Below are 20449 nucleotides of genomic sequence, written 5' to 3' on the forward strand. Positions count from 1 at the left end.
TTGAATTTAAATAAATAAAAGTTATTTGTGGCAAGACAATAGATTGTATATAAAGAGATGGACGTAGCCTCCGTGACGTCACCCGTAGGTTTCTGAAGAGCTGAATTGAAGCTTGGTGGGCGGTTCCTACCATCGCTATCTTAGCAGGGGCATGAGCATTGTCTCGCCTGGAAAATACAAATATGGGCAAAGAGGTAGAGCTGAGATGGGGGCTGTGAGCATCATGGTGGATGACTGATTATCGAGCAAACTCCGAGCTTTTTGTTGCTAAGAGTTAACTGAGCCAACCCGGAGATAACAGGAGCTAACCAGCAAACGGAGGTAAGCGGGCTAAAGCTAAGTCACGTTGTTAACCGGCTAAAAACCGCGGTTGTTCTTTGTTCTTCTTACCTGAAGCGGGAGATTGGGTACCTGTCAATCAAAAGGACACGCTCCTAAATATGCCAAATTTTGAGATTAAATTACTTTTAAACAGGCATGTTAGAAAAAAATTCACTCCCCCCACAGTTGTCATGAAGTTAAACCTGACCTATTAAACCTAAAATGGATTTTTGAACCAGGCTGTAAACATGCTTATTTCTGCTGTGAAATTGGTCTTTTTAACATGGGAGTCGATGTTTTGCAGCTAGTCCCTAGCAGATGAAGGGTGAACTGCAGTTTTATGCACTTCCGCATAGGCTTCACTTTTAACCGCCGAAGGCTCCGTCCATCTTTCATTTACGTTCTATGGGCAAGACTGAATGTCAAGTAAACATCCACCCCCTCCAGATCTTTTATTTGTTCTTAAATAATTGCCTGTTGAAACACATTAAATGTCTTTTTTTTTTTTTTTTATTTAAAAAAAACAAAAAACAAATGACAGTTTTATGAAACACTAATGTAGAAATAAAAAAAAAAAAAACTAAACGGAAGTTTCTGGCCACTTCAGGTTGACACGCAACTTGCGCGAGCCATTTAACAGCGTTTAGCTGTAGCTTTAAGAGAAGGGGGCGTGCCGTGATTGGATGCGTGTAGTAGCTGTAGCTTTAAGAGAAGGGGGCGTGTCGTGATTGGACGCGTGTAGCTGTAGCTTTAATAGAAGGGGGCGTGCCGTGATTGGACAGCCTCTTGTATTTGAATATACAGTAGGTTAGCAGGGCTGGAATAGGATTGCGTCGGATGTTTTTCATCTTGCGAGTCGAGCGCAGCAGGACGTGCGGTTTGTTGTTTTCAGTAATGCTCGTCACATAGCTCTATATTTAACATCTAGCTCACAAGCACCCAGTCAGGGAGGCGTTTTCTCCGCCGCATGCACAAACACACGACCGGAGAGACGCTGGTCGTTAGCCTGAAAATGGACTTGCACATACTGGATCACAGGCTGCGGGTCACCAGCATATCCAAGAATGGGCTGGTACATTTTACACACCCTCTGATTAAACTGATATTTCTACGGAACAGGACACGGTAAGAAAACAGTTTGATGAGGCCAGATGGTTGTGTCGCTGCGCTTATATGTATGAAGTCTGGTAATCCAGTACGGATATGTGAGCTAGAAGCCACAGCGCCTCTTCATTCATTGGATGGCTGAGCTTTTGTTGGGTTGTTTGTCTCTGCATGCCTCGCTATAGCCTCCTGCATGAACAACAGTAAAGAGCTGTATCAATTGGCTGCATTCATTATCTTCGGAAAGTGGGAAGTGGGTCATAATTGCGCAAAAAGCGGGTCATAATTGCACAAAAGCGGCTGTTTCTGAGCAAAGAGTTAAATCAGCACATGTCCTGTCAAAGATACGCATGAACGCATGCTGCCTCCTCTGAGCATTGGATCAAAGGGCTTAAAAAGCCTGCTTTGGGCTTTTGTGTTTCTGCACAACCCTGTCAGTTCAGCACAAACTTGACACTTGACTCTTTTTTTTTTTTTTACTCATTTTCCAAGTTATCCACACTTTATGTTTGCATAAGTTGAAGTTACCAATCAATATGAACACCATTTTCTTTTTTAAATTCCTCTAGCTGCCCTACATATGCACATTTAGGGCAAGAGCTCAGCATCTGCCTCCAAGCCACAATGAATGTTTGCACTTATTATCAAAGAAGAAGCAGCAAACATCAAGAGAGATTATCCTGCTTTCACCGCCATTGTGAAACCTGATGTCAAGCTGTCATACAGTCCTCAGATATTTTATCATCATCTGCCTGCTATGTGAATTAACTAGATCAGCCCTTTAGGATTTTACTAAGCAACATGAAGAAGAATCTGCCAGGATGATCATCTGACTATGCAGTTCTCATCACCTGACTGAGAAGTGAGATTTAAATCAGATGTTTTCTGGCAGATAGTTTTCTCACTGTGTCTGTTCAGTCCTGCCTGGCTCCGTCAGAGCTCTGCTGTCTCATAGTTTTGAGCAAGCCGTGTCAGGATGACTTACACAACCCAATAAATGACAAAGTAATCTGAATCATTCATATAGGTGCAAGGGGAACTGCATCAGGAAGGTTCTGGGCAGCATCTTAAACAAAGCATGTATACAGATGTGGCCTTTCCATTTGGTAGTTATGCGCTTACATTTTCGTGTTGGAAATGCTTTGTGAAGAATTCATTGTGAAAAACAATACAGGCTCAGCCTGGAACCAACCAGAAAGAGCATGCAGGCTGCACTTCCTTAGATTTACTGTCCCTCCCTCCTTTCTTTTTTTTTTTTTTTTTTTTTTAAACTGTGCTGTTGTTCATGCTTTGTAGTTACATCATTGTGCTGCAGAGTGTTTTCCCTTGTTTTTCCTGTTCCTTTTCTGTAGTCCTATTCTTTGGTCAAACTTTAAGTGATTCTTTGAGGAGTTCTTTTCTTTTCTTTTTTTTTTTTGTAATATCCTTGCGCCTTAAAACAATCACGAATCACAAACATGCCCGAGTATCCTGCACGGTTCTCACCATCTCCCTCTTTCAGGCCTCTCCTATTCATTAAAGAGTAACTCCCCGCACACAGTGGTTTGACAGCAGCTCTGAGAAGAATTTTAATGAGCTGATCACTTATAGCAGCACTTGTTAGACTTTTTTTTCAATAGAAAATGTTCCCTCTGAAGTTTTGCACAGATAGACTTGTCTAAAAATATCAATTTTTATATGATGGAATGTGATGTTTGCTCTATGCCAAGGCTGAATTTTTATTTTCTGTTGAAATACATAACTGGTGTGACATTAAATACCTAAGCATATACATTGTCTACACATAAAAGCTGGAAATAGTCCACCACAGGCTTCCAAATTTAGTTTGTAATCTGGAACTGTCGTTGTTTTTTCTGTTAAGACTTCATCAAAACCCAGTGTCGGACCAGTATGCAGCACGTTTGTCTTTCTATATTCTGGATGGAGCCCTTCAGGCGCCACACAGCTCTGCTTTCTTCTTCAGCGGTTAACTAAACAGAGCATGGACTGGAACAATGCTTCAGCTGAGCCAGAAACCCAGTTGGGAGTTTTCCATTTGCCTGCTTTAGTGATTTCTAAGATTGGGGCTCTCGCTCTGCTTTTTTTTTTTTTGTCTAAGTTCTGTGAATGTTGCAGAAAACTCAGCTGGGGTCGCTTGAGGCCCATTCCTTACACTTTGCATCAGTTTTGTCCGTGCTTATCATGTTTCCTCAGCTTGAACATCAGTAACAGCCCCCCCTCCCTGTCTGTTACCGCCGACTGGAGCAGCCTCCGGCCCTTTACTGTCGCTGCCACCCGCTGTTTAGTGCAGCTGGATCAAAGTCCAGAATCTTGTGTGCTCACTTTTCATCTTCTCCACTCGGCCGCTTCCTCGCTACCTGTTGCTTCCTCATCTGTCGGTTATTTTCTTTCTTTCTCCTGCTCCAGCCCATTACCACTGATTGCACAGAAGTTGCGTATCACACAGGTGTACACCAGGTGATTCCAATTGGATTATTTGTGTAGATCATTGTGAAATAACAGGGATGGTTTGTAGGGAACTGCAATTACATAGAAATATTATCTTTAATTCTGTGTAGATAAGTCCACACTATATTTCTATGGCTTTAGAAACCTTCCAATAAAATCAGGCTGAAAGTAAACTTTTAACGTATATGGATGCATATGCGTACATATGCATATGTACGCATGCAGTATATGTAAACATGCATGCAGTAAATGCATGTTCAGTGAAATTCAAGTTTCATAGGTGCCATGGAAATCCTCCATAGTTTTTTTCCTGGTAGAAAAAACAGAGTAACACCACATGATATATGCATGTGATTTGTTTTTTTTCTGTTTGTTTTTTTATAAAGCCACACCGCACTTATAAGCAGAAATCTATAAGCAATTCTAGGAAACTGCCAAACGTAGCTGCAATTTGCCGCCCAGGTGAGTTTTCAGTTATATTGATTAGTCATGTAGCCAGTCAACCAGAATAAAAAGCAGAGAGGGGGTATATCATCGTTTTTGTAGCTGAGTCAGACACTCCTTCAAAAGTTGTACTGGTGTAAGGACAGAAGTCCAGTTACATGCCCAGTTGAAATATGATCCTAGCTCATAACTGCATTTAAAAAGTATCTCTTCGTGATAAGTTTTTAAGTTTCCTCTTTAGCTTTCTTAGCACTATTGGAGGGCCATGCTATTAGGAAAGAGAGAAAAATTAGCTTAATAACTAAACGCTAAACTATCTATTTCAATTGGATGTATATTTGCTTCACACAATGTCAATGCAGCCCTAAGAACAGTCTTAAATGTCTGCTCCTAATAAAGCCACTATAAGGTTAAAATATCTTTATTTACACTTATCTTTTGCAAAAAGAAAGACTGGGGATCATTTTTTTAAAGGCAGCAGGATGAAGAAGCACTAAAATGGTGGCATGAAGACCACTTTTGTGCTTCAACTTTTTAACCTGAAAGTGCTTCACAGAAGAGTCTATTTAAAGATGTGCACCATGACCCCAGTATTTAGGTGTCTACTCCCTCTCCATACAACCAGCTCTGCCATTTGGCTTCAACTAGTGTGAGTTCCAAAGACAGGGAATGTGTTAAATGAACTCTTTTCAGACATAATGCATCCTCAGGTTAAGCTGTGCTGTTAGGAGACAGGCAAACGATTCCTTAACCTGCATATTTGCCATCATCAAGCTAAAAAAAGGCATCATTATGTTAAGTTTTAGTAAGGAACCAAAGAAAAAAAAAACCCTAACAGACTCAAGATCATTTAGATTAAATTTCTGGAACAATAGACATTATGATCCCTCTTCCTCCTGACAAAGTTCAAGAATTCAAATTATGCAATCTTCCTGATGAAAAGATAGAAAAAGAAACACTATTTGGAGCACTTTTATGCCGTTTTCATGCTGAGTATCTTCTAATGAACTGGTGATAAGATGACGTCTCTTATCCGTCCTATCTGCACCCTGCAAACAGGAAACCAAATATGCACCGTCGCTTCACAGATTGGTTTCCCTCGGGCTGCTTGACAACTGTCAAGTTGCTGCTCTTTTTAAAGTGATTTCAAAGTCCCACACATGATCATCCGTGTTTGCAAGATTACTGCTTGGCATACTGTACCTGCAGGAAACGGCGAGCTGAGGAAGGCGAAGGTTCAACGGGAAAGCAGAGGGGGTGTAATAACACAATGGGCTGGCCTTGTTAGCACAACTGGGAGTTAGTGTTACAGTGTTTTCCCTCATTGTCACTCAGTGGTGCGATTGTCCCATTGCATGCTCTTTTTGCCGAGTCAGGGGTTTGAGGCTTTCGTTCAGGCTTCTGCTCAAATAGCCTGCATGAGCTGACTGATGGGTGGAGGAGGAGGAAGATTCATTTCCAGTGACAGTCAATGAAAAGTTATATGTGGGACTTTAGCTTTGAGATTCAAAGAAATGTCACCCATGTAGATGTGGTTTTATTTACTGTGGGAGGGAGGCTGGTATGTGTTGTGTTCCTCATGTTTTATGAGTTTTGTTTATTTGTGCTTGTCTTGTCTGTTCCATTAAAGTCTAAAGAGAAAAACTAGAGGACAAGTCCATCAGCTTATGTTGAAGATTCCAGTTTTACTGCTTGTAGGTTTATATTTACAAACATTATGTAATACAAAACTATATAAATGCATTGCTTTATTTTTTTTATTCACCTTTGTTCCATGCTTTCTCTGCAAACTGTTTTTTTTTTTTAAGCATCTTGCAAAGACAACATTCAGTCAAGCTGAATGTTGGCCGGAGAACAACCTTTGAAAGCTAATGCATTTGGCCCCAAGCGCTGTGAAGAAATTACATAAATTGCCTTGAATGTTGTGTTGCTGCATACCATCTGGTTCTTTTAGTATGTTTCTTTTTGTAAAGTCTTACCCAGCTGCTACAAATATTTGATAAAACTGTCTTCTCTCTTGGGGCAAGTGATAACAGAACAGAGAAGGCTTCATTGTTGCCCAGAAAATGCAAAGTCTCTGTATACAAACATAAGTTATGAATGGTGAGTTTTTCTAAATATTCAGATATAATTAGGTTAAAACAGATGCTGGTGCTGCCCAGACTCTCCTTTAATGAGTCTGTAACCATACCAGGGGCCCAGTTTGATGTGTTATCCACCATTTGCTGTGAACAAAAGAGTGATGCAGGCGTGATGCTGAGCTTTTGCTTGGTGGTAAGTGAACCGCAGTCAGTCCTGCATCCTATGTACGTTTCAGAGAACTCACCATATTCACTAAATTCCTGGAAACTGTTGTTATCCATATCTGAAATTTCCTTTGTTGCAAATTCCTGAAATTGTTCTGGTCGCTTTCCTCCTCCTCTTCGGCTTTTCATGCTTTAACTCCGTTCTCTTTCAGATGCAAGTTTTTCAGCCTAACAGAAACACCAGAGAACTACACAGTTGTCCTTGACCATGAAGGATTTAAAGGTAAACCTCATTTTAATGCATGTTGCTCATCACTATTGTCGTGAAAGTTTACCAGACACCAGACTTCTCAAATGAAGTCTCTTCAATGGGAAGCTATACATTTTATTTATTTTTAATAATTAAAGCATATATAATCCATATTCTGAATTTGTTACATCGATTGATAATTCAGCCAAACATGACTGTTTAAATCAGTCGCTTCGTCAAAAAATCAGGATCAAAAATAAATAAGAAAATAATCATAATTTTCTGATTTGAGGACCACCAAACACCCCTGATTGGCTGATCTCAGATCATCTCAACTGGATCAAACATCGCTCCTTTTAACTGAAACAAATTGTTTGCATGTAAAGTCTATGATGCACATCGGATATAAAATATTTCTGTTATCACCAAGCTTTCAAAAAAGTCACCAGCACTGCTAAATGTATAATACATGGGACATGTGAGCAGCAAGAGCACACCAGTGGGGAGGAATTGACTCGCCAGCAGTCACAGTGTATCCTTTAATCCCAGCTGCCACTGGTAAAAGTTTGTAGATCCAAGAAGGCACAATTCCAAACAAAATCAGCCAAAGGATTGGCTGCACCATTAGGACTGTGACCATATGCTTTCGTCCCGATTCGATTCCGATTCTTAGGGTGCCGATTTAATTTAAATTGCGATTCTCACGATTCCTTGATATTGCTGATTTTTGTAGACTTAAAAACAAAAAGAAACTTTTTGGTCAAAACTTTTTTTTTTTTCTTCAATTAGGAAAAAACACAGTAGCCAGGCCATCATTCTGCTGCTATAATGCCAAAGAAGACAAGTAAAAAGATCAAGAAAAATAACAAAAAAGACTAGAAAATTTTATAATGGATTATTTTTTTATTTGAAAAACAAGTAGATTTTTTAACAAAATAAAAATCTGTTTTAACATTGTGAAGCAAAAAAATCTCGATAAACAATTTTTCGATTTCATTTTCCCACCTCTACTGCCTATAGTTTAAACTTTCTTCCAAAATTTTTAATTTTCCACTTTCCTTTCAAGCCTGAACTGAAGCGCTTTTGCAGAACTTTATTTGAATGTGTGAAAGAACCGAGTCGAAATACAGGAATCAGAGTTAATTTGATCATGATCATGGCTATCCTTTGGCAAACTTGCCATTTTCTGTTGCTTCTCATGCACAAGAATCCACTGTCCATGAGCCAGATGACATCTTTTGCTGGGAGTGGGCTTTGGATGCAGAGCTGAACCACAGCAGAGAGGGAGGCTGAGAAGAACAAGTCGTATTATTTGTTATTGTTGTATATTTGGATATTAATCCTCCTTAATCTCAAGGTTTTGAAGTGCTACGTAAAGCATAACTTAATGAACTCACATAACAGATGATGGCCACAGTTCCATCATCACGCCGGTCTTTTACATGGAAGAAGATGTTAATGGCACGTCTTTGCCTTTGGCTTCTCCAACATGTTCTGTCTCCTTTTTCTCCTTATGAGTATCTATTTTAAGAGGTGAAACTGGTGTATAGTGAAGCCACAAGGGGCTGTCTGTGACAAATTATGCCAACCAGACCAGAGGCCTTTTGAAGGAGAAACTGGATTTTTTTTTAAAAAATGGCTGCTGGTGGTAGACGCTATTTGGAACTTTATTTCATCAAACGAATGTTAATGAAGTACTAATCACAGAGTTTTGTGCTGCTTCTGAAGGTTCCTAAAACTTCAAAAGCAGATGTGTCTCGCATTGCCAAGGATCGTTTTCCCGACTGAGTTTCATTCTGGTTTGAAAAGATTTTAGGTTTTAAAGATAAAAAGCTACTGCCTGCTTTCACCCTAAATCAGTCCCACAGATTTTAACTTATTATTTACTGCCTTAGTAACATGTTTCCAAGGTAGTGTCCACTTTAGAATTGTTCTTAGGAGAAGAGCAAAGTCTAAAGCTCTTAAGTTTCCTCCCTGTATCTACTCTGCATCACCCTGTTTGGAGTTTTGACTCCTCCTTAAGACCAGCTTCAAGTGTCTGAGCAGATAAATAGTCCGGTGTTTGGTTTCACTTTACATCCAAGCCTCTTTGGGTGGCTGACCTCTGTAGGGCATATCACACACGTAGGTTGCCTTGCAGTGTAAATGACTGGGGTATTTTCACGTCTTTAAGGCAAGGGAATAGACTGCAGGTGGGAGACAGGAAGTGTGTGCACATTATATGTGTGCTGCAACAACAGGAAGTAGTTACTTGAAGCTGCGTCATGGAACAGCCTCAACCAGACTAAAAGACTGTTTCTAACAAAAAAAAAAGTGATAAGTGATGATGATTCCTTATCCTGTTTTGTGCCATGTTTAGGGTCTTTTTATTTGCCAGTGGCTGCAGGTCCTTGTAATATCTCAGTTTTGCTGTATGAAGGAGACAGTCTCCTTTGAATTGTGTCTTGTGACGAGTTAATTTAGCTTCTTTGTTTATGTTTTTTAAGGACAAGCATCTTCATTTGCAACTGTGTGGTTTTGTTGTAATCCTCAAATACCAGATGTGTTTATAGAAGTGGTGATATCAATGTGTTTTAGTTGCGAGGAATATGCTGAAGTATTGTCCAGCTTTAAATAACTTCTACTTGCAGAACGAGCTTCACTAATGAGTGCATTTATGTTCATAACAGCACAGCTTCAGGTGCAAAGTAAAGTGAATAATTTAACCCTTTTTAATCAAAAATTTATTGATCCAAAGTCCAAACAAACTTCTATGACTCAGAGTATTTGAACTGTGTTAATCTCTCTGTGCTGCATGTCAGTACAGATGGGACAGATTTTAAGAACTGATGGGGGGGAAAAAAGGATTATGGAGCAAAAGCTGCTGTGCAATGTTCTCTTTTGTTGTCTCTTTCACAGCATTTCACCCGGCATATATTGCATAATCTAGCCCATCTTTCTTCTTTTTTAAATGCTGCCATCTTTGTATTAAACCAAACAAAATCAAAATCTCCCTGTAAAATTACAGACAACATTAAAAATATCAGAAAAGCTAGAAATTATAAGGAAAAATAAACACATTTAGGCCACGTACGCCAGTTTGCCATCTCTGTTTTTGGGTACATCAGATGGTTGGTGCAGAAACAACCAAGAAAGACTTGTTCAAAGGCCAACAGACCATCACTAGTCCTTTCTCTTGTTATCCAGCAGAGGGCGCTCTAGTGTCAGTAAAACAAGGGGGATTAGTTTATATTTCTTGGATGCAGTCCAAGATCCAAAGTATCTAAATGACAACATTTGATTATTTGATTAAACCAGTGGTAATGGAAAAAGCTCCCACTGCTACATCTGAACACGATCTGAACATCTCCCACATCGTAGTCTGACTCGTTGCCCAACTTTTCTCCTCTTCATGCTACTCAGAGCTGCAGCCCTCAGAGCACCTCCAGGTTGAAAACTCCATCTGGCTGCCACTCAACGTGGTCTCCAATGGCAACGCCTCTAGCAGCTCGCAGGCTGTCGGCGTGACCAAGATTGCCAAGTCGGTCATCGCCCCGCTGGCCCAGCAGCATGTCTCTGTCTTCATGCTGTCAACTTATCAGACAGACTTCATCCTGGTGAGCACTACTCCACTTCAGTCCCCCTACTCTCTTTTTTTTTTTTTTTTGTTTTTCCTACACGTCCAGTCTCCTTTCCTACATGTCCAGTCTCCTTTCCCACATGTCCAGTCTCCTCTCCGTTATGTCCAGTCTCCTCTCCGTCATGTCCAATCTCCTCTCCGTCATGTCCAGTCTCCTCTCCGTCATGTCCAGTCTCCTCTCCGTCATGTCCAGTCTCCTGTCCCACACGTCCAGTCTCCTGTCCCACACGTCCAGTCTCCTGTCCCACACGTCCAGTCTCCTGTCCCACACGTCCAGTCTCCTTTCCTACATGTCCAGTCTCCTTTCCTACATGTCCAGTCTCCTTTCCTTCATGTCCAGTCTCCTCTCCCTCATGTCCAGTCTCCTTTCCTACATGTCCAGTCTCCTTTCCCACATGTCCAGTCTCCTTTCCCTCATGCCCAGTCTCCTTTCCCTCATGCCCAGTCTCCTTTCCCTCATGCCCAGTCTCCTTTCCCACATGTCCAGTCTCCTTTCCCACATGTCCAGTCTCCTTTCCCACATGTCCAGTCTCCTTTCCTACATGTCCAGTCTCCTCTCCGTCATGTCCAGTCTCCTTTCCTACACGTCCAGTCTCCTTTCCTACACGTCCAGTCTCCTTTCCTACACGTCCAGTCTCCTCTCCGTCCAGTCTCCTTTCCCTCATGTCCAGTCTCCTTTCCCTCATGTCCAGTCTCCTTTCCCTCATGTCCAGTCTCCTTTCCCACATGTCCAGTCTCCTTTCCCTCATGTCCAGTCTCCTTTCCTACATGTCCAGTCTCCTTTCCCACATGTCCAGTCTCCTTTCCCTCATGCCCAGTCTCCTTTCCCTCATGCCCAGTCTCCTTTCCCTCATGCCCAGTCTCCTTTCCCACATGTCCAGTCTCCTTTCCCACATGTCCAGTCTCCTTTCCCACATGTCCAGTCTCCTTTCCTACATGTCCAGTCTCCTCTCCGTCATGTCCAGTCTCCTTTCCTACACGTCCAGTCTCCTTTCCTACACGTCCAGTCTCCTTTCCTACACGTCCAGTCTCCTCTCCGTCCAGTCTCCTTTCCCACACGTCCAGTCTCCTTTCCCTCATGTCCAGTCTCCTTTCCCTCATGTCCAGTCTCCTTTCCCTCATGTCCAGTCTCCTTTCCCTCATGTCCAGTCTCCTTTCCCTCATGTCCAGTCTCCTTTCCCTCATGTCCAGTCTCCTCTCTGTCATGTCCAGTCTCCTCTCTGTCATGTCCAGTCTCCTCTCTGTCATGTCCAGTCTCCTCTCTGTCATGTCCAGTCTCCTTTCCTACACGTCCAGTCTCCTTTCCTACACGTCCAGTCTCCTCTCCGTCCAGTCTCCTTTCCCACACGTCCAGTCTCCTTTCCCACACGTCCAGTCTCCTCTCCGTCATGTCCAGTCTCCTCTCTGTCATGTCCAGTCTCCTTTCCTACACGTCCAGTCTCCTTTCCTACACGTCCAGTCTCCTTTCCTACACGTCCAGTCTCCTTTCCTACACGTCCAGTCTCCTTTCCTACACGTCCAGTCTCCTTTCCTACACGTCCAGTCTCCTCTCCGTCCAGTCTCCTTTCCCACACGTCCAGTCTCCTTTCCCACACGTCCAGTCTCCTCTCCCTCATGTCCAGTCTCCTCTCCCTCATGTCCAGTCTCCTTTCCCACATGTCCAGTCTCCTTTCCCACATGTCCAGTCTCCTTTCCCACATGTCCAGTCTCCTTTCCCACATGTCCAGTCTCCTTTCCCACATGTCCAGTCTCCTTTCCCACATTTCCAGTCTCCTTTCCTACATGTCCAGTCTCCTTTCCTACATTTCCAGTCTCCTTTCCTACATGTCCAGTCTCCTCTCCGTCATGTCCAGTCTCCTCTCCCTCATGTCCAGTCTCCTCTCCCTCATGTCCAGTCTCCTCTCCCTCATGTCCAATCTCCTCTCCCTCATGCCCAGTCTCCTTTCCCACATGTCCAGTCTCCTTTCCCACATGTCCAGTCTCCTTTCCCACATGTCCAGTCTCCTTTCCCACATGTCCAGTCTCCTTTCCCACATGTCCAGTCTCCTCTCCGTCATGTCCAGTCTCCTCTCCGTCATGTCCAGTCTCCTCTCCCTCATGTCCAGTCTCCTCTCCCTCATGTCCAGTCTCCTGTCCCACACGTCCAGTCTCCTGTCCCACACGTCCAGTCTCCCGTCCCACACGTCCAGTCTCCTTTCCCACATGTCCAGTCTCCTCTCCGTCATGTCCAGTCTCCTCTCCGTCATGTCCAGTCTCCTCTCCGTCATGTCCAGTCTCCTCTCCGTCATGTCCAGTCTCCTGTCCCACACGTCCAGTCTCCTGTCCCACACGTCCAGTCTCCTGTCCCACACGTCCAGTCTCCCGTCCCACACGTCCAGTCTCCCGTCCCACACGTCCAGTCTCCCGTCCCACACGTCCAGTCTCCCGTCCCACACGTCCTGTATGACTAGAGAGCATTTCTCTCCCCCAAACACACCAACACACAACTCCAAATCTATAATCTCACCGTGGAGCTTTCACATATTGTTCTCTGTCTGACAAATGAAGCATCAGTGTTCACATTTTGCCCACGCGTCAGTTTTACAGCTGAGGAATTCTTTCGATGAAAGTAGAAAAAAGTTGATGTATTACGCCTGAAAATGTTAAGTGGGCAAAAATGCACAACAACTTGACAGACGTTTGTGTCAGCAAGAATATTAATGGTTTACATGCTGGCTGAACTTTGAATAATAAAAAAAAAAAGAAGAAAAAAGAAAGAGCTGGTGTTGGATGATTACACAACATTCAAGTCTGAACACAATTACAGTGCTGGTTAATGAGTTTTACATTTTCACAGTACTCTAAAACATTTAACTATCATCTTTTGTGTCACAGGTGCGAGAGAAAGACCTGTCTGTCGTCGTCAGCACTCTGGAGGAGGAGTTCAACATTTACAAGGAAGTGGAGGGAGAGTCAGTCCCTGTACGCTGTCAGGATGTTTCCAACGGCCTCCAAAAGAACGGCAAAGAGGGTGAAGGTCGCAGTCCTGTTTAGTATCTGTTTTCTTCGTAGTCAGCTACTGATGGGGTTTGTCTCAGGGGAGGAAGTCGAACACCACCTTCAGGAGCTTTGTGGAATAATATGCACACTATGTAGTCACAGGACAGTGAAATGAGCCCCTCTTGTTTTCACTCAGTACTTGATTAGCTTAGTTAAAGTCTATCTTTAATATCTGCTTTACATATATTAAGGCATGCAACCATTTTTTACAAGTTTCATTTCATGGAATTTGTTCATGGGTTTGTTTTCTGAATATTACATGACAATTACCTAGGCTAATAATGCAAAAATGCTCCAAATAGCTTCAACAAATGTGTCATTATACATGCAAACATGCATAAATACATGCATAACATACATACACTCACAAGTTATTTTATTCAATAATCCTTACAAGTACTGAGTTGAAATGGGCTTAAAATTGCAATATCACTGTTCTTTTCTCAAGTAAATCTCATTATGTATGATGGTAAAATGCTTTATGTTCACTGTAGAAACAAGAAAAGTTGGAGTGACTATTCTAATTGACTAAACAAAAAAAACAAAAAAAAAATAGAAGTCACCATGAAAATCAAATTTTAAAGCACGTTGTATATTACCAGTGTTTTTGTCTAATAATCTGATGCTGTCCATCTTCCTCCAGCCATCCAGCCTACAGTTCACCCGGTGCTAATACCCCAGAACCAGTTCTGTGTCATGTCTCTGGACCCGGAGACGCTGCCATCCATCGCCACCACACTCATCGATGTCCTCTTTTATTCCAGCAGGTAAGTTGCAGTACCCCTCTGAAGCACTAGATGGCAGCACATGACCATAAGTAAACAACTGGAGTTTTAAGCGTTTTAACTCCACTTTTTTATTTTAAATATATTACAACCCAAATTATATATTTTTTTATTACAAGTTGTGCATTAAAAATATTTTATTAATTTTGAACAATTATAAATTAAAAATAACTTGTCGCTTTACGTTGGTGATTTATTATTGTCTGACTCCATCTGATTAATAAGTTCACTCTTGTGAAAGAAACTGTGCTGTTTCATGTGTTTGTCTTGCTAAACATGTTTCTCTTTTTAGTCCTAAAGAAGACACCCAGCTGTCTGCAAACCAGGACTTGGACTGTATCAAGTTCTTCTCTTTCTCCCTGATCGATGGATACATCTCACTGGTGATGGACACAGAGGCTCAGAGACAGTAAGGATCCGTGAAAACTTTATATAAAGTTATTTATATTTGTATGGAACTTCATATTGCCCCAACGGCTCCTTGGGGTAAAGATTGCCGTTGTTCTTCCCAGTGATTTCTACTTTACAGGAAATAGTTTCCACAGTCCTGATGTTGTTTAAAATGAAAGTTTCTCTAAGATGACACTTCCCTCTGAACCTCTAGCCCTTTTATCTATATGTCTAACCTTTGTGCTCAAGATTTCCAGCTGATCTTCTGTTTACCAGCTCCTCCAGGGAGCTATGGAGAATGGTCCGTATTGGGGGACAACCACTCGGTTTTGGTAAGGTGACTTGCTTATAATACCCTTATTTTTTTTAATTGAATTGCAAGTAAAACTCTGTTTGTTTTTTACACTAGTTTTCTGTGTATTGGGATTAATGTGAGCAAGATTGTTTAAAACATTCTGGCATGTCCTGGTACGCTGAGAGATATCATCATAAACATAATGTGGCAGAAAAACACATGTAAATTTAGAATATGACTGATTATAGTTTAATGAATTAGACTTCTCATGTATTCTTTACAATTTACCCGACAATGAAGCAATTAACATCACAAATCATCTCTTATATTATATATTGTTATTATCATACTGGGCGGCTGTAGCTCCGGACAGGAGGAAGAGCAGTCGGAAGGTTAGGAGATCCATTTCAGGCTTTCCCTGACAGGGTGTCGAAGTGTTCGGGGCAGAACACTGAACCCCAAGTTGCCCCCTGATGGGCCTATAAGGGTATGAGTGTGTGTGTGAATGGGTGAAGGTGCCATATAGTGTAAAGCGTTTTGAGTGGTCAATACGTCTATTTAAAATTTACCATATTATACTACGAGCTAAATGAAAGGTGCAAGTCAGACTGCTGTGAATCCAGTTGGACAGGTGCTGCCATGTCGTGCTATAGGCAGTGCAATTTTTGGTTGTTTTCCTAAAAGTTTGAACAGTTTTGTAGTATATTTGTGCTTTTCTGTGTTTTTTGTAGACGAGTGCGGCATTGTTGCCCAGATATCTCAACCTCTTGCTGACAGCGACATCTCTGCCTATTACATAAGCACCTTCAGTTTCGACCATGCTCTGGTGAGTCTGACCGCTTCACGCCAGTAACTGAGCAGACACACCTTTTGTCATGACTCACTGTATTTGTGACTTATAAAATAGTTGTGGATTTCCTCAGATATTTAGAACACATCATCATCTGCTGCTTCATGGTGAAAGTGAGGTCAGATAAATCAGATTGTCGGTATTTTCCTTCATGGCTAAAGCGGGATCAGATAAATAGAAAAAGAAAGAAACAGACATATGTCACAGTGAAAACTCATGACAGGTTTAATCATCATACGAAAGAAGGTGATCTCACATTATTTTGAGTATTTTCAACTAAATATTTTCCTGTAATCTTATAATGTATGCAAAATAACTGACATCTTTACCTCAGTTTATTTTAACAATCAAGTTTCCTCCATGCACATCTGCTGACTTGTTTCTTGACTTCCTCATTACTCATTAATTAATCTAATAAACCACATAGCATTTTTCAACTTGTCATTTGTGCCAGCCTTTAAAGCAATATCTGGAGATGCTTCTTACCTTGAAAATTACCAAGAAATGCCTACGTCGTGCCTTGGTGTGCCAACACGTCAAACCTTACCACAGAATGTCGACTACAGAGTGATCTCTATCATTCCTCTTAAAGTCAAACAGGAAACCCCGACTTTTCACTCAGCTTTTCAGATTTCTTTTAAAATCATTTAAATTATGTTGTGTGTAAAAGACTTTTACAGAAAAAAAAAACTGTGGGTGTGTACTGAGGTTTCAACCTAGATCAGTAAAGCCTAAGTACAGATGAACAGCAGCATATTTAACACAAACTAAGCCAAAATGCAGTGTGTGAAAATCTGGCTCCACATGTGCTGCTTGTTATATGTGCACCTTGAAACACAGGTTTTGCTAGTTGCTGGTCTGGAGAAGCAGATCTACAAACTTCAATTGCTGCTGACCAACAACTTATAATGGGTTAGAAGGTTTTTTTCTAAACAATTTTGAGTCATTCTACACCAGAAAAGATTAGACAGTCAGTCATTTTCTGACCCGCTTAGTCTAATTAATGGTCGTGGGGAAGCTGAAGCCTTTCCCAGTAATCATCAAGCAAGAGGCAGGGTACACCCTGGACAGGTTGCCAGTCCACACAGAGAGATAAAGCTCCATGACAACAGAAGAAGAAATCCTAACAGAAACCCTTTTATTTAAGACGACAGTATAAAACTGAACTGATAAAGTAAAACAAGACTAATTAATTAAATCAATAGAGAGATAAAACGCCCATCTGTTTTATAAATATGGCATTGATGACAAATAATGATCTTAGAGATTAGAGATTAATATCTTACTTGTTTTTTCTTTATATGTTTTAAAGAGCAACAAAAACAGCCAGCGTAGCTTTTGTCAGAATAAGACTGAAACATGAGACATGCTTTAATTATTAATCCATTTATATATTCATAATTTTTTCTCTTTATCATCTTTCCTTCCAGCTTTGGCTGCAGCAGTGCTTTATTTTTGCATGAAATATGACTGCTTGTCATCAAATGTCAACTCGTACATATCTAAAGAAGAGAAATCTGGGTTGACTGGTCACGTTGATTATCAGTATTACAGCACTAATCCGTCTCTTTGATCGAGCCAATTATTTAGTTATTTAGTTGACTGCGAACGCCTGTGTAGTATGTTAAAGTCAAATGTAAACCATCTCTTTAGCAGTTTGAGTTTAGTTGAAATTCTGTCAATCATCCCGAACAGCAGCAAGTCCTACGTCAGAATGACCTTTTAAAAAATGTAATCTCTTCTGTGTATACGAAATATATACAAGTATAATATATACTACTAATAAATACTACTATCAGGACGAGGAGCCACTTCGCCCATAGTTTAAAAAAAAAAAAAGTCTGAGCAAGATTACCTACCCCAGCTTTGATGTGCTATTGGCTCCTCTCACCCAGCAGGTGATTACAGCTGACTAGATATAAATTATTTTTTAAGAAAACAGAAAAATCTAAATATTATTACAGTTTCCTTCGTTGGTATGTAAACTTTTCAGCACAAAAGATACATGGTCTCCACTATTGGCAGTTTTACTAAGTACTTTACACACTAACGCCTGAAGAGCCACCATGTACCTGCCATCTGAAGCAGCTTTAGTTTCCAGGTCATGCCCAAAGGTTGGGGAGGTTCCAGTGATCAAACTGCCTGACTCTACAAGATCCGTATAAAACCTGCTTTAATATCAGATCTAAAGCTACCCACTATATTTATGGCCAGCTTCCGTTTACTCACGTAAACATTTGCTTGACTATTAGCAAATTCAGCCACAGGAAGTATGACCCAACATGACCAAATAAGGTTCCTAAAAATTCAGGGTATTTCACATGCATTCATTCACTCTTTTCCAGTTCCACCCTCTGATGCTTTAGGATAAAAGTATGAAACTCCCTTTCATCATTTTTTTTTTTTTTTCCCTCAAATGTTGGCGTGTCATGGAGCTCAGAATAGCCATAAAGGGTCATAGTCAATGGAGAGTTATATCATTATTCAGTGGAAGTGTCATAACAATTATTCAGAACTAATAAACCTGTGGATAGCTCGAACACTAACGTCCATAAGATTAGAATATGGTCAATAAATATACAATTAAAATAGACAAAGTGACTGTGACGGCTCTGCTTTAAGACTTCTGAGAAATTCTTGGCAGTGAGATGACTTGTTAATAAATGCAGTCAGTGGTGATTGTAGCTTCCAGAGTTGGTTTTGTGGCGGAAAGTCGGTGCTTCTAACTGAGTGGCAACTCTACAAAGTTTACCTTGATGAAAGGAAGTGCATTTCTAACGCAAGCAACACATTTGGCTGAATTTAAGAGGAAGCATTTCCTTCCAAATGTTTACTTATCATTATTTATCCAATACCAGACTTAATATGTTAGAAGGGTTTAAGTGATGTTATACTGTTAGAATGCAGTACATCTAAAATCACTTGACTAAATTATTGCAAGAACAGATAATTGAAGAAATTCCCAATTCTTATCTCACAAAGCTGCATTACTACAATCTTGTGAAGAAACATGTGCATTTAGGGGGATGGGAGGTTGCCTTCCAGCTCATGCTTCAGTCACTTAATCAGATCATTTTATCTTTAGTGAGGTGTGATGGAAACTCCAGTTAGCATCAGAAGAATCACTTGTGTGTTTTGCAATTTTGGCTTCTAAATCAGGATTTCATTGGTATCTGTGGGTGTTTATGTATGAAATTTAACACCCGCGGTTCATAAATGGTTGAAAAAAAAAAAAAAGTATAATCCTGTATCTTTTGGGTTCCAGAGATTAGACTAGGAGTAAGGAAAAGATTATTTCTAAAGATTGCAGGCTGTGAGCCATTTCTCAAAAGACCTGAAATGTAATAAAGAATATGCTGCAAATGTTTTGCTTTAGTGTGAAGTATATACCTTATTAAACTAACACTGCTAATCTAATACGAGTGATCTAACCTTTCCTTTCTAGGTCCCCGAGGAGGACATTGTGAGTGTGACAGATATGCTGCAGCATCAGAGGAAAGAACCGGCCACCAGCTGATTTGTGGACGATCCAGGCTCAACATGTCACCCCCACCTCCTTCTTGCTCCAGCTCCACAAGGATGGCTGTAGTAAGCTAGCAGGGAAAGAGGCTAACTCTGTGCCTAGATTAGCACTGCATTGCTAGCAGTATTAACTCCCCTGAATTTGCCATGAACACCAGAAGCGCTTTTCTGTGCTGTACAGTTTGTCTGTGAGGCTGTTTGGCCGGCCTCTGCAAGGAAAGATGCAATGACCCCAGATGACCCACAAGCACATACGCGCACATCACTGTGCGCCCCAAGCACACTTTCAGACACAAAACCTGCTCACTCGTTCAGATTCACAGTCAGGGAGTCAGGCATCCACATGTACATGTACATTTACATGACTTAGGCTCCGACTGTGGGCTTGACAGTGAATTGTTGATAACCTTTTGCTGCTTTCAGCTACACATACATAAAAACATATAACTTTGTCTTCCACTGATGTTCCCATTTTAACTCAGTGTGGCCACAAACAACGAGACTAATGCTGGACTTTCATTAAAAAAGAGAAAACAATTTCTTTCTCCTTTGACGTTAAGCCACTCCTTCCCCCCATATTCACCTGATCCAGCATCATATGACTTCTTTTTTTTTTTTAATTAAGGGAAGAATCCTTGCAACACCTGAATGCATCAGCCTGTAAAAGGGAAACGTCCTGAAGGATGAGCTCAATAAATCTCTTCACTAGTTTTCTTCACTAAAATCTACTTTAAACAAACTTGAATGATATGTCTCGTGCTGCATATTACTCATTTGCCAGTATCTGGCCCAGCCATGACAAATAGCAGTCATGTACAGTCTTGTGACAAAAGTACACTATTTTTCAGTTCCAAGTAAAGCATTTTTAGGATGTAAAAACAAATATATTGATAATAATCCGGCCCTTATTAGCTCTTTAAAAATAGATTAGCGTGTATAGATCACTGTTAACAGCATTTAACTTGAAGTAATCTTTGCCTATGTGACGTTAACTTGCATTGTTTTGGAGGAATTTGGTCAACTCTTTACAACATTGCCTCAGTTTGGTGTTTTGACTTATTTTTCCAATCACATCGGTTGTTTCTCTGGATACCGTAGCATCTGGCCTTGGGATAAACCTGCTGGGACTTCTAATC

General features: G+C 41.0%; 1 protein-coding gene across 1 annotated transcript; it reads left to right on the forward strand.

The window, feature by feature from the left end:
• Nucleotides 1-1333: 1333 nt before the first annotated feature.
• On the forward strand, nt 1334-19308 carry castor1 (cytosolic arginine sensor for mTORC1 subunit 1; the record flags this gene model as incomplete). Its single annotated transcript, XM_079251117.1, has 9 exons — nt 1334-1446; nt 6776-6846; nt 10216-10409; nt 13307-13442; nt 14115-14238; nt 14549-14665; nt 14896-14978; nt 15673-15767; nt 19237-19308. 9 exons carry the CDS (start codon nt 1334-1336, stop codon nt 19306-19308), a joined length of 1005 nt encoding a protein of 334 aa, XP_079107243.1.
• Nucleotides 19309-20449: the final 1141 nt, after the last annotated feature.

The sequence above is a fragment of the Telmatherina bonti genome (genome assembly GCF_933228915.1).
Source record: "Telmatherina bonti genome assembly, chromosome: 13".
NCBI lineage: Eukaryota > Metazoa > Chordata > Actinopteri > Atheriniformes > Telmatherinidae > Telmatherina > Telmatherina bonti.